At 49.5% G+C, this 13,807-nt stretch overlaps 1 protein-coding gene across 2 annotated transcripts in view; it reads left to right on the forward strand.

Moving 5' to 3' along the window:
• The window catches only part of Mgll (monoglyceride lipase), a 102,734-nt gene that overhangs the window by 30,381 nt on the left and 58,546 nt on the right, over positions 1–13,807 (forward strand). For both annotated transcript variants that reach the window (XM_008828562.3, XM_008828561.3), the window contains exon 3: positions 8,700–8,806. In XM_008828562.3, coding sequence (XP_008826784.1) covers positions 8,700–8,806 — 107 coding nt within the window. The remainder of the gene's footprint in view (positions 1–8,699; positions 8,807–13,807) is intronic.

A 13,807-nucleotide genomic window follows, 5' to 3' on the forward strand; every position in this document is an offset into this window, starting at 1 on the left:
AGACTATTAAAACAGGGTGGTTACAAGACTCAAGAGGGAAAGAGAACACGGGGGAGGCTGGTGTTCTCTAGTACTATAATGAGGTGGAAGGTCCAGGTGGACACTCAGACTCTTCTAGAATTTCAATGATCTGAAGAAGGCCATGATAAAGGTTCAGTCCAGAAGGCAGGGAGTGTAGCCTTGTCTTCTCTTTCTGGGAGCACTGGTAAGGACAGTGTGTACAAGTCTTGAAGAGGATGAAGGGGTCCTCACTAGATGCAGGACCACTCACCACAGACTTGCTGGGCACTTTGTTCAGATAGCTGGAACCACACAGGGACCTCTGCTGCACTTTCCAGAGGGCAGGGGGCAGATGGGCCTCATACACCTATGACTGGTAAACTCTGAGCTTTCTGTTGACATAGGTACAGGCAGAGAGGGAAAGTATACACAAGAGATGGTTCCTGACTTCCAGGAAGTGTATGGGAGGGTGGGAGGTAATGCCCATGGAAACGGTATCCAGTGCCTTCCCCCTAAGGTCCTTGGGTGGCCTGGCATGTAATATTTCAGGAAGTCACTGGTGAATGAGCAGATATCTCTGTGCATTTGTCTCGTGTCATACCAGCAACAGATCTTTAGGGATCTGCAATTTTAGGGTTAGAAATGTCCCCTCTGAAGCCTCGACAGAAGTCACCCACAGCCCATTGTCCCCTCTCACTACCCAAGAGCACAGAGCCTATCCTTTGTTGCTCTCCTGTGAGATCATACTTTCAAGGGAGCCACTCAGTGTCCCAGGAGAAGGCTGATGTTCCAATCCTGCCTTTCTCCTTGCATGCTTGGAGTATGGGTTTGACCAAGTACATCCCATCTCTGTGCCCATTTCCTAACATAAGAGGTGGCATGGACAGGGAATAAGGCTGAGACCATGCCAAGCTGTACTGACACTTGCTGACAGGGACCAGTGCTTACCACTTTGGGTGTAGAACTCTTTAGGGTACAGTTTTCACATTTATGGGAAGTGGGAACTGACATTCATTTCCTCTCTACATATGAGGAAACTGAGACAAGGAGGTCAAGTCACGTGTCCAAGCTCTGAGGCAAGTTATGGTGGATCAGATTCAAGCTCAGGATCCCTTGCCTGAAGACTACTTCCTGTTAGCCCTGTTGTCAGGGCAATAGTCAGTAGTCTTCCTTGATGATCCTTACTGATTGCCTTGCTCTTCTGTTTCATAGTGCTTGGTGACTATAGAATGTGCATAGTTTGGGGTAGATAGCAGTATCTGGGGCAGAATCCTTGAGGCCAGGCTGTTTGGTTTTGAGGGCTCTGTTTTAAAAGGTGAATTAAGTGGTAGAATGCTTTCAGAGAATGGCTGTGGTCTGGAGTCATTGAAATCTTGTTTTCTTCTTGGAAAGCGCTTCTGCTGAAGGCCTGCCTTTTTGTAAGAAATGAAGGTTGGATTGGGTTTCAATCAGATGATTCATCTAATTCCTATCGTGTTTGCAAAATCTCAGCCCTCCCTGCTAGCCCTCAAAGGCCTTTGACTTTGTTTGTCCCAGCTCTGAAGCCCATAGTGCCTCTGAGTCCTGGAGAAGCCAGCCCAGTCCTTTGTGGGGCTCTGCAGGTGGCTGCTGACACCTTCCCAGAGATGAGTTTCCCATCCCTGAACAGCCCCTCCCTTGCCTTGAATGCCTTATGCTCATGGTCCCTACCTGGTTGCCCTCTCCTTCTGTCCTGCTTCTCCATAGAAGTGTTTGTCTCTGTGTCAGTCAGGGTCAGCTGTAGGCAAAAGGCTCTCTGGGCAGAGGGCAGAAGGTACAAAGCATGGAGAACTGAGTGCTTTTAGGACCACTGAGTAAAGAGTGGCAAGAGAGGCTTATGAGACTCTAGGGAACGCTCTGGAGAGTTTCATCCATTCATCCATCCATACATACCATATGTTCGTCTATATATCCATCCATCATCTGTCCATCAGTCCATCCACCCAGCTACCCATCCATCCGTCCATCCATCCATCCATCCATCCATCCATCCATCCATTCATCTATCTGTACATTCGTCCATTCATCTTACCATTCCTCCATTCATTCATGCATCCATCCTTCTGTCTATTCATCTATCTGTCCATCTATCCACCCGCCCATCCAACCATCAGTCTATTCATCCATCCATCTGGCTTTTATGAAGCAGAGGCAATGCTCTTGCAGGGCACAGGACACCAAGATGAATCAGTGGAGTGTGGTCTTTATTCTTAAAGAACAAATAATCTATTTACCCAGATCCTGACAGATGCTAAATGAAGTAAATATAGACAGAGGTTCTAGGGCCCTAGGAGTGGTAAAGAGCTCAGCATTGTTCATAGGATTGGAGGCCAGCTCATGGCAGGCTGAGGGGTGGGGGATTGTAGGCAGAGCTAGGGTACTGGGAGACCAACATCTGTCTTTGAGGTTGGAGGACAGGGTGGGAGAGGGGATGGCAGGGGCAGGATGCCAAAGGGGTAGGTAAGTGGTCAGACTGAGGAGACTTTTGTGCCCCCCTACAGCTGACCCTGACTGACACAGAGACAAACACTTCTATGGAGAAGCAGGACAGAAGGTTGATAATTCACCATAACATAACGAAATATGTAGTGTCTTCCTCTTGTGATTCTCTTACATCATGACCAGGAAGGCAAACTTGCAAGTTACCTGGGCTTTATGAGCTCAGATAAGCTGGTTAGCTTTTCTGAACCTTGATTTCCTCATCCATAGAATAGAGACCATAACAGTGCCAACTCCTGTGGTTATTTGAGGGTTCAGTGAGTTAACTCTTCTGAGTAATAACTCTTAAACCAGCACCTGGCCAGGCAGGTGGCAGTTGTCAGTGTGAGTGTTATAGAACCTTCACTCAGTTCCAGGCACATGCTGGGCTCCTTTCCACAGCTCCTTCAATTAGTGATTGCATAACCCACTGAGACTAGTCTTATTGATTCATGTCACAGAAGACAAGTCTATTTCTAGTTTCCTCTAGATTTCATGGCCCTTGGCAGGTATGGTTCTATCCTTGTCCCTTACCCTGTTTCTGCCAGGGAGAATTGCCAGAGGCAGGGAGGAGCCTGGCCCTCTTGAGCCCCTATAAGAGTTAAATTTGGGTTTCCTCAGAGCCTGGAAGGTTCCTGTCTTAGTTATAGGAAGAGACCCAGCTTACTCTCTCAGTCCCACCCGCAGACTAACAGCCGCGCCTTTCAAATGTTTTACAGCCATAAAACTTGGCAGGCAGAAGTTTTGGGAGATGTGGGTGATGAAGCAAGCAGTTAAGTGAGTAGAATGCTAGGAAATAAGCAAGGGGGAACAGGCATGACCCTTTCTGGGAGATGCTAAGAGGGACACTGCAGCTGGTGTTCATGGTGTCCAGACTTCCCCTGGCTGAGCTGTTGCCTGATGGTGGGAATGGGCGATGCACCCCTCTGACAAGACATTTTCTTTGATAGAAGCTGGTGGTTCTCCAAGTTTGTCCTGACAAATGAGCAGGGTACTTCTTCCATCCAACATCTGGTTCCCCCTCAATGACACCTGTAGCACATGGAAGGACAGGCAAGATGGAGCTGAGCACCTCCTCACTCAGTGCTAGAAGACATTGGGCCTTGTTCCACAGATGAGCAGAGCAGGTGAAATGGCCCATCATGTCTAAAGTCTTGTGGGGAACAGAGGGGACTGTCCTCGTCCTCTCAGCCCTGTGTTCTGTCCCTCCAGGTGGCCATGGTTGCTACCTGTTTCTTGCCCTTCTTCCCAGAGCTCCTGCTCAGCATCAAGGAACAGATGACTGGTGGGGGATGATAAGAATGTAACAGGTCCATGGTCACAGAACCTTTCCCTCACTACCCAGGGGTTGGTGAGGCAGAGCAGATGCTGCAAAGACAGGGGGGCTCAGAAAGCATTGGTTTACTTCTGCTCCCATATCTCGTTCCACCTCAGAAGTCCTATGATTTGGCTTTGGGGTCCCCATTTCACAGGTGGAGACATCAAGATCCATGGAGGGCCAGCTTCCAGGAGGGTCAAGCTTGAACCCAAGTCTTCATGCTGTACATGGACCAGGGATGGTCACTAAGGGCTTTCCCGGGGACAGAACACTGAAATAGTCCATCTGCACCTTGTTTACCTGTGATACCATCTGAAATAGGTGGTAGTGGGCTTATCCCTACTTTTCCAGAATGCAAATAAGCCTAGGTCACCTAAACAGTTAGGAAAGGGCAAGTTCATTTTTGCTGAGGAGAAGCATGCTGGGAGATCATGACACCCAGCAAGGGCTCACTCAATCTGAGAAGCTCTATGGCTCTGGCTTCTTCATCTCCAAATGGCTTCCAGGGAGGCCCCTCCTCCCAGGGCTGGGTGCCAGGCAGGCCATCTGCTTCTGGGGCCTGCTGCCCCTCCCACAGCCACTGCCTTCCCCCTGAACGCCTGGCTCCCGTCTGGCTGCAGCCAGAGGGAAGTTCCAGGAAAAAGATCTGTGCAGCCTCTTCTGCAACCCAGTTTTTACTGCTGTGGGTCCTGTCCTGTCGGCACAAACAGCTCTGCTGATGCTCAGCTACCATCCTTTGTTGAGGATGTAGGATGCCAGGGGAGGTACTGGACCACTTCCCTTGGCACCTGCTCAGAGCTCAGCTGCATCAGCTCCCTGACAAGCATCCTCCTGCCCCCGGCTTTATGCTTCACAGAAGCCCCAATAGCTTTGCCAAACTGAAGTTCTATCAGGCTACCACCTTGCTTGGTACCAGTTCCCTCATGCTGTCTACACCCTGGAACTCCTCCCCCTCCATCACCACCACCAAGTAGTGCCTGGCTACCTGGCTACTGGATTCTTCCCGTGCCTGGACTTGGTGCACCTGTCCTCACTGGGGCAGCACTCACTGAGCCTTTGGCCTTCAGATGCTCCCTCCGAGACCTTTCTTCCCATGCCACTCCTTTAAGTCCAAGTAGGGCTCTCCTGCTGACACTTGTGTGTGCTCATGCCTGTGTCCCCTCCTACTGAGCATCTTTCCTGCTAGACTACAAGTGTGTACAGGCAGGGGTGACACTATATATTTGTCTCTGAGTACCCAGGGGTTGGCACTAACAAGCTCCCAGTCATACTTCTGGGCTATATTGGGCACCATGGTGACTGCCATCTTGTATACATGGGCTTCTATCTTTCTCTCACATACTGAGGATACAGGCTTAAAGTGGTCAGAGGACTTGTCCAAGCAAGTTACCGATAACCAAGCTAAGTATTGCCTGACATTTTTGCAGAAATGTGAACAAACATCTTCTCACCCTAAATAGGGTACCAATGACAGGCCAAGTCCAGCTCGGGGAGTTTATGGGAGGCTACACGATCATGGCTGAAGAATTACAGGAGTGTGGGTGACCCTAAAACAGCTGCATCTCCAAAAAGTCTCACCCCATCACAGATGACTACCTTATAGAAGCTGTATTGTGGGAACCCCCCTCCCCTCTTTATCATGCCCCCCTTTCAGTCAGCCTTCTGCTTCTCTACTCTGACACCTTCTGAAAACATGCACAGCTATGGTAGAATTACACAGGGCAGGATTGGGAGGATAGCAGGAAGTGTCTGGGGTCTCAGGTTGGGGGTCTCATGACCCCTCCACCCACCTTCTGTGAGGAAATGATGATAGGCCTGATCCTGAGAGAGCCTCTTTCAGGTAATCACAGCTGTTCTGATTTCAACACAGCAGCAGTCATGTGGGGCTGGGAGGACAGCATTCTGCAACACCAGGCTGCTCTGGTTCCTGGCCTCCCAATCTCTGGGATGACAATGACTGCATGTCTCAGTTTCTTGTGCTCAGTCATGGATGCTTTCAAAGCAGAAGTTTAATCCCGGTGTTCTGTGAAACCACTAAGGAGAAGCGTTCAAGTGGCAGCTAGCTTCTAGGGGGTGAATGTGGTTGTCCAGCAAAGCTGGAGCTGGGGGCTGGCCCATTATACCAAGTGACAATGTGAAGGTATAGTGGTGCATGCACACTTTTAATCCCAGCACTTAGAAGACAGAGGCAGGTGGATCTCTGTCAGTGTGAAGGGCAGGACCAGGCTGGGACCTGATTGGATGAGGTACATAGAGCAGAGGGACTTAGGGGAATGTAACAGTAGCTTTGTCTATAGTAGGGGGGAGGGCAAAGCCATGGGAAAGCCAGGTGGCAGAGAGCCACAAATGAGTTCCTAGGCTGGCTTTGGGGCTTCTGGTCACTCCTGCCTCAGCCTGCATTTTGTACAGCAATAACAGAGGAATCCAGGCCAGGCCTGCTGGAGGAGTCCTCTAATCAGGTCCTGACTCCACTTTCCTGTGCACTGTTGTGTGTCTCAGCTGGGGAGATCACAGTAGACAGATAGGACCTCTGCCCTCCAGGAGCACATGCTGATTAGGGAGATCTAAGAAAGCGGTTAAGTGACTATGGGTGGTGACAAGTGCTAAAGGAGCCTCCCTAGCCGGTGACCACAGGACAGACAAGGCTGGGATGTGAAGACCAGAAGGTAGACAGGAGCCTCGGCAGGTACAGGGGCAAAGGTGGGAAAGCACGGACTAGGAAATGTACCCAAGCCAACTCAAACCTGTTTGGGAGAGGGGAGTACGGTATCTTCTGAACTGGGTGTTTAGTAACATGCACGGCTGGGTGACCAGCCATGGGGAGTGTACGTCTACCGTGGAGATGGGCAGACATGGATCCATCCCAGCCAACCATTTGGCAGCATGCCCCAATTGGCATCTCTGGGAACCAGGAAGGAGGCTTAAGGCCCCTGAACAGGAAAGGGGAGGAGGAGGAATGCGGTGGGATTTCCCAGGTGTCTTTGTCTTGCTGCAGTGAGAGGTCTCTGGAGAGCTTCAAACAGCAGGGAAGCCTGACTTGATTTCACTTGGCCAGACAGAATCTACCACAGACTCACACCTGGAGAACAAGGCAGGGGGAGGGGTGGATGTGGAGGATGGAGGAGACGAACTGACTTATCAGAATGAGGTCTGTGCCAGACCTGAACCCAGGAGCTGAGGGAAACCCACTTCCCTGTCACAGAAGCTGAGGACCGAATTGAGGCTAGGATCAGAGAGTAGGTCTGAGCATGCCCACTGGGATCAAAGTGTGGATCTGAGCATGCCCACCTGGCCTGAGGTAGAACAGAGGAGAGCCAATCTGGCAGGTGCAGAGAAGGGCTTGGTGACCTTGCCCCTGTAATGGGCAGCTAAGAGACCAGCTTCTTTCCAAGGGGTGACAGCAGCAAGTTCCTGAGGCTCCATGCCTCTATGGATAGAGCCCATGGGCCACCCAGGATGTCCCCAGGGACACTGTAGCTCAGAAATAGCAGTAAGATTCCACAGTGCATGCTCTGCTCCTTCCAACCTTAAATGAAACTCAGAGATGCCCTGCTGCTGGCCCCTGGCTGTGTACTGTAAGATCCAGCTTGACCACTTGCTTGTTGGTAACCATGGGCTGAGCCACCACAGCAGCCTGTCAGGGTGGACACCCCTGAGCCATCCCTTGGGAAGTGAAGTCCTCGTGAAGATGGAGGGCATTGGCTGATGAGGTCCCAGGGATGGTCCCCAGCTACTGAGGAAAATGCAGAATACACCTGTCTGATGACCCCAGGGATGCCATGCAGGCAGGTGTCACTGCCCATTGATGTCTGATGAATGCAGCAACTATGTGTCTATGAAGCTCACAGGTGGAGGAAGTGGGTCTCATGCATCTTTAGGAACAGGCAGGAAGTACATATGCTAAAGACGGTTTGCTCCAAGACTAAAATACAAAGCAGGGTAAGACAGACTGGCATTGTCAGCAGCCTGTGTGGCTTGGCTGGGGAGTCACTGTGGAAAGAACACAGCTTTTGAGTAGGCTGGTCGCTTACCTAACCCATGTGCAGCAGCCAGCCCAAGGTGTAAAGCTGGGGCAGTCAGGTGGTGGAGAAGCCAGGAAGCAAACAAGTGACCAAGGCTTTCATAACCTGTGATTTAGGCTGGGGACTGGGCAGGGCAGAAGGGCCTGGGGAAGGGCCATCCCAGGCGGCATGGTGACTTTTGTATTCTAAGCCTTGTGGCACCCATTGGAGACCTGAAAGCCAAGAGGTAACATATTCTGACTGATATGTTACTGACCTACTCTGTGGCTTCTGTACTTAACTTCTTTGAATTCTACTTGAATCTGTAGAGGAAATAACACAGATAATGACAGAGGATTAAAATCTTTGTGCAGTTGGCAGAGGAGCCGATAGGCAGGAAAGCAGGTAAATGGTGACTTTCTCTCTCGTTCCATCATTATCATGGGCTGAAACTGGCAGTCACTCTCAGCACCATTCCTCACCCAAAGGGGCCTCGGACTCCCCATCATGGATATTCTGCTTGAAACCTGGATATTTTAAAATCCAAGTGCCCTGTGCTATCACCCAGAAGCAAACGGTCCTGCTAAGGGTATCACTTTGCTTTGTTCCAGTTCTCTGTCTGGGCCCAGCAGAAGTCATAACCTCATGGGCACTGACTTTCCAGGTGAAGTCGGGTGGGATGGCACTTTGTTAAGAGCACACCCAGAGAGCTGGGCTCTGGGCTCCACACACTGACTCTGGAGCTATGTTTATCACCAGCCCTCTGACTGATTGGCAGGTAGAGCTGGGATTTGAGTTCTGTCCTGTTGCTGGCATGGTATGAGCTCCCCAGCTGCTCCAGTTCTGTCTGTAGCTGTCCTAACCTTTCTTTTCTTGCTTTCCAGGGCCCTCATCTTTGTGTCCCATGGTGCTGGGGAGCACTGTGGCCGTTATGACGAGCTGGCTCAGATGCTGAGGGGGCTGAACCTGCTGGTGTTCGCCCACGACCACGGTGAGTACCCCAGTGCTGCAGAGAGCCCCCTTCTGCTCTATTCCACCCCTTCTGTCTTCCTTCTTGATTCTGTTTTCCATGGATGTATCTGGGTTAAAAATTACATGTGGTTATATAAGTGCGACAGTATGGCTGACCAGCAATCTCTGTTGTATCAGAGCCTGCCTGCAGGCTGTTTAGAAACTCAGGTGAGAAACCAAAGATGGGTGGGCGGGTTTACAGAGGAGTCTGTGCCAGGCAAGGAGTCCTATAGTGCCTCTATAAAGTGCTTCCTCTCAAAGCAGGAGCTGATTTTTCTCTCAAGGGACTTCAGATGGATACAGGAAGGCTACTCAAGTTTAATTTAAATTAACAGGATTAACAGGAGAAGTTTACAAAGTACTTCAAGTCAGGTGCATAAGAAAAGTCTCAAAAGATCACATTGGCTACAAGAACACACCAAAGACATGTGTGTGCACGTGTGTCTATATACATACATACGTGTGTGCACACATGTGTGTTTACATGAAAGCATACACATACAAAGCACTGCTACAGATTACCCGAGCAAAACAAGGAAGGGGGATTTATTCTGACCCCTGCTTTCAGAGGTTTTGTTCCATCATGGTGGAGAGGGTGAGGCTGAGCACAGAAGCTCATGGAGACCAGGAAGCAGAGAAACAGCATGCCTGCCCTAGGGCTTTCCTCTTCCCCATTTGCTCCATCAGGTCCCCAGCCTAGGGAATGGCACTGCCCACATTCTGGGGCCTGTCCTCCAACCTAGTTCATTCTCTCCTGAAACACCCTCAGACACACCCAGAGGTGTGCTGTACCAGTCTCCTGGGCTTTTCTTAGTCCAGTCAAGTTGATGGTCAAGATTAACTACCACAACATGTGGGTATGCACATGCAAAGACACGTGCACAATACACATTTACACCTGCATGTGTACATGAGTGTTGATGCACAAGCATACATGGGTACAGACTCGCATGCACTCAGACACATGTACACACATGTACACCAATTCTGGGCTTATTGCCTAAGTCAGTTTGTAGCTTCCAGCCCCATAATCTTTTTATTCCTTGTACTAGAATTTCAACCCAAGGCCTCACATGTGCTCAGGAAACACTATACTACTGAGCTGTGCCCCCAACCCCATGTGCTGTCTTTCAGTTGTTTTTTTTTTTTTTTTTTTTTTTTTTTTTTTTTTGTGTGTGTGTGTGTGTGTGTGTGTGTGTGACTGAAAAGTCTCCAGGTCTGTTTTTTTATTTTTTGTCTAAGTCTCTAAAGCTGAGTTCCCAGTGACTGAGCACAGTGATTTCCCTACAGCCTAGTATGAATCTCTGCCATTCTGCCCAGATCCAGAAATGCCATCCTGTCTATCTGATGGGAAAGTAGATAATTAAGTGATGTTGCTGGAAAGAGGGGCAGGGGAGCCATGACAGCAGGCCTGGGAGTCTCCTAGAAGGAGAGAGCTATATCTACACAGAGAGAAGCTCACAGGACACAGACTGCTGGGGGGGGGGTTGTCCACAAAGATCTGCGAATTTGATTTGCCAGGAGCCCCTTTTAAGCCAGATGTATGCACGTGTCCTGGTAATTGAGATTATTGACTAAATTCTTCCTTGTTACAGCTGTGATAGTCTTAGTGCCCTGCAGTCTACCCTGGTAATGTTTGTGAGACTGTTGTTTGAGAGGTAATATTCCAGGGTTATCCCTGAAGCTTTTGCTGTAGGGACTGTGCTGTTATTAAGCCCAGTTCTCTGCACACTGGAGAAGCCCGAGACAGGAATACTCTGAACTGCTGCATTATTCTCCATTAAAATCAGTTGCAGTTGTCGTTATATATGGGAGATACCCTTGAAAGATCTGTTGCACTGGGCACCCCAAATCTCAAGCATCCGTCTTACAGCTCAGTGTCAGCTAGCTCATGAGATAAACTCGGCCGGATGAAGTCAGTGGGGCTTTGTTTACTTTGCTTGACTATGATGCTTGGATAAACAATTTTAAAAGGCTTCCTTTTTTAGAGTACAGGAAGAAAAGAAGCAGCCCACCTTTTGATGTTTCCAGAAAAACATCTGAAGTTAAGGCAAAGCTCTGCGTGACGTTCTAAAAGTAGGGTGGGAATAGTTGTATTCACTCGTTCCAAGTTCCCTGAATGACGCATCGGAAATATCTCTGTGTGTGCCAAAGGAAAGAGTCTGATTCAGAAATGAACCCGGTTGAGTGTGTACATATGTGTGTGCACATACACATGTGTATGCATGTTTTCATATTTGTGTACACATTTGCAAATGTATGTGCATGTGTGTATTGCATATGTGTGTCATTTGCTATCTGTGGAATGGAAGTCACTGTGGTTTTTTTGGGGGGGGAGAAAAACCCAGGCCAGTGGGAAGGAGTCTTGAAGACTAGTGATCCTGGCTTTATTTCCTTTGGCTGACAATGTGACGTAAAGAGGAAGGATTTGGATCCAGGACTTCTGATTCTAGAGTTCAGCCTACTTTCTAGGCGTGGACTTTGTGGGAACATACACAGCCCAGGACTGCTAGTTATAGAGCTTAGCCTACTCTCTAAGCATGGGCTCTTGCAGGAGCGTATATATTCATCTTTCCAACACACTTTTACATTTAAATAAATCACATATTGGGAAAATGCCAGGACATTATTATGGTACTTGGAGGAACACTAAGGCGTAAAGGCAGAGAGCTGAAAACTCAAAGGACTTGTGGTCTCTCAAGGGTCAAGACAGCCTACCTCTTTCAGTCAAGTCATCACCCAGCCCAAAGTTGCAACCACATAGCCTTCTCCCAAGACAGGGGGCACAGCCTCCCATACAGCAGAAGTCCCCACTCTGGTGAGTCCAAGCCTCTGAGTGGTCCTTGCTGAGCCATCCCAAGCTTTCAGTTTTCTTCCCTACCATGTAGGCCATGGGCTGTCAGATTGCAGAGATCACATACGGAAAGGGCCTGGGGGGGGGGTTCCTTCCTCTCTAGGATTCTTGCAGTCACAGGGTAACTGTGCTGTGCCCCCAAGAGGGTACATCCCCAAGGCTCTGAGCAGGGCCAGCACAGCTGAGGCTATGAGTCTGGGATGGGAGACCCTCACCCCTGCATTGCTGTCTTCAGTTGGTTCACTCAGACCTGCAGAAGCCCTGGGAAGAAGCAAATGAAGCTACAGGCAGGAAATGCTTGACAAAACAACTGGAGCAACCTGCAGCAGCTTCAGTGCTGCCTTCGACAGAGCCATTTACACAACTGCCGGTGTCTGTAAATCTGACGCTGACCCTGAAATGGCGTGGGTCTCCCTGCTCAGCCGCCTGCTGGCTTCTAGGTGCGTCTGAGGCTGTGCCGTGGCCCTCTGTCTGTCCATGTTTCTCAGCCTTCCTCTAGACAGTGCTCAATTAAGTATCCAATTTACCTTTGTTTTCTATTTTAACCTTTGGAGTTTGCTAGGATGGTTTGGACAACTTACCTGAGGGAAAGCCATTGATGCCTGTTAGTCACTGAGTGTCATCAGCCTACCCCACTTTAGGCACTTTTCCTATGTTATCTTGCATTCTTTCTAAGGATTGATATTACCATCCCCATTTCACAGGTGAGGGATCTGAGGTAGGATAACCCAGGACACTGTTCCCTTTGTACCAGAACCATGTGTTGTCCTACTGTGTGGGATTGAATGCCACAGAGTCATGCAGGACATGCAGAGGTCTGTCCAGCAGATCTTACTTATCTGTGGAGTTCATCTCCATGGACCCTGCCTCAGCCATGTGCTCTCACGCAAGGAATACCAAACAGGAAATCAGGGGAGGAAGGGGCTAGGCTCAGACGAGGACAGCAAACTTTCCTGAGTGATCCATAGCAGGCCCCAGCTTCATCTCACTGGCTGGCACTGCCTCCCAGCTGTTAACTGCTGACCCAAACAGCACAGGGATCCTGAGGAAAAAGAAAGGAGAATGTGGTCGTGGCTGGCAACTGCTTGTCTGCACTGTACCATACTTGCAGCATTTCTCCAGCAATTCTATCCTGGGTATGTTCTGAATGCTCTGCTGAGACACACCTATCTCTCATGTCATCTGAACACATGCTTTTCTATAAGGTCTCAGTAACCATTATACTAATGTTGGCAGAGTATGAGTTCAAGCTCCTCACTGCATGTTTGCTTTGGATGGGGTGTTGTGCAAAGAGAGGTACATACCCAGTGACTCACAGCCCAGTCTGTCCAGTCCCCAAAACTAGCAATCTTTCTCTAAGTGCATATGGTACTCCTGTGCTAGTGGTGATGGTTCCTTCATGGTTGAGAGGAATACAGACTGTCTCACTGTGCTGTCCATTAGCTCCTCTCTCTGTCCTGAAACTGCCTCATCATCCACATTTGACTCTGGGACTGGATGGAAACAGCCCCAGTGTTTGTTGAGGAGCTAGAAGAGTTTGTAACTCAAATTTGACCAGACCAGAAATGTTTCAGATGTGAGTCATGAGATGTCTACCTTGAAGTTTCCAAATGACAGGCTATGGTCAGGATTTATCACTGTGGAATGGATCTGGCAAGGAGGCCACTGGTCCCCTATGTCTGGTGGACAAGGGTTAGGGGAGCTCGTAACTGTTGTGATTGTGTGGCCTTACCTCCCCTGAACAGAAAAGCCACAGACCTGGTATGTGAATGCTGAGGCATTGACCCTGGGCCTCTGAGGCACAGAGACATCCCCAGATCCTGCAGCGTTAGGGCTGTCAGGATATTGGGGCCTTAACATATGAATAGGAGTTTTCTGGGAGAAGGGAGGACAGTAGCTATGGGGAACCCTGTCTCTCTAAGCTGTTGTTGAGACCTCTGGGGAGCCTTGATGGAGACTGACACCTGCCTCCCTCATCCCTAGATCCTGTTGTCTTTAGTTTTTGGCATGGTCCAGGCACTGGGGTTCTTGATCACCCCAGAAGAGTCTATGGCAGCAGGGGTTGAAAGCCAGGTTGAGAGAGACCACACAGACAACAAAGTCCCTCTAACCTGTGCTATCACACAT

The sequence above is a fragment of the Nannospalax galili genome, unplaced genomic scaffold, assembly GCF_000622305.1.
Source record: "Nannospalax galili isolate Female #2095 unplaced genomic scaffold, S.galili_v1.0 scaffold332, whole genome shotgun sequence".
NCBI classification, from domain to species: Eukaryota; Metazoa; Chordata; class Mammalia; order Rodentia; family Spalacidae; genus Nannospalax; species Nannospalax galili.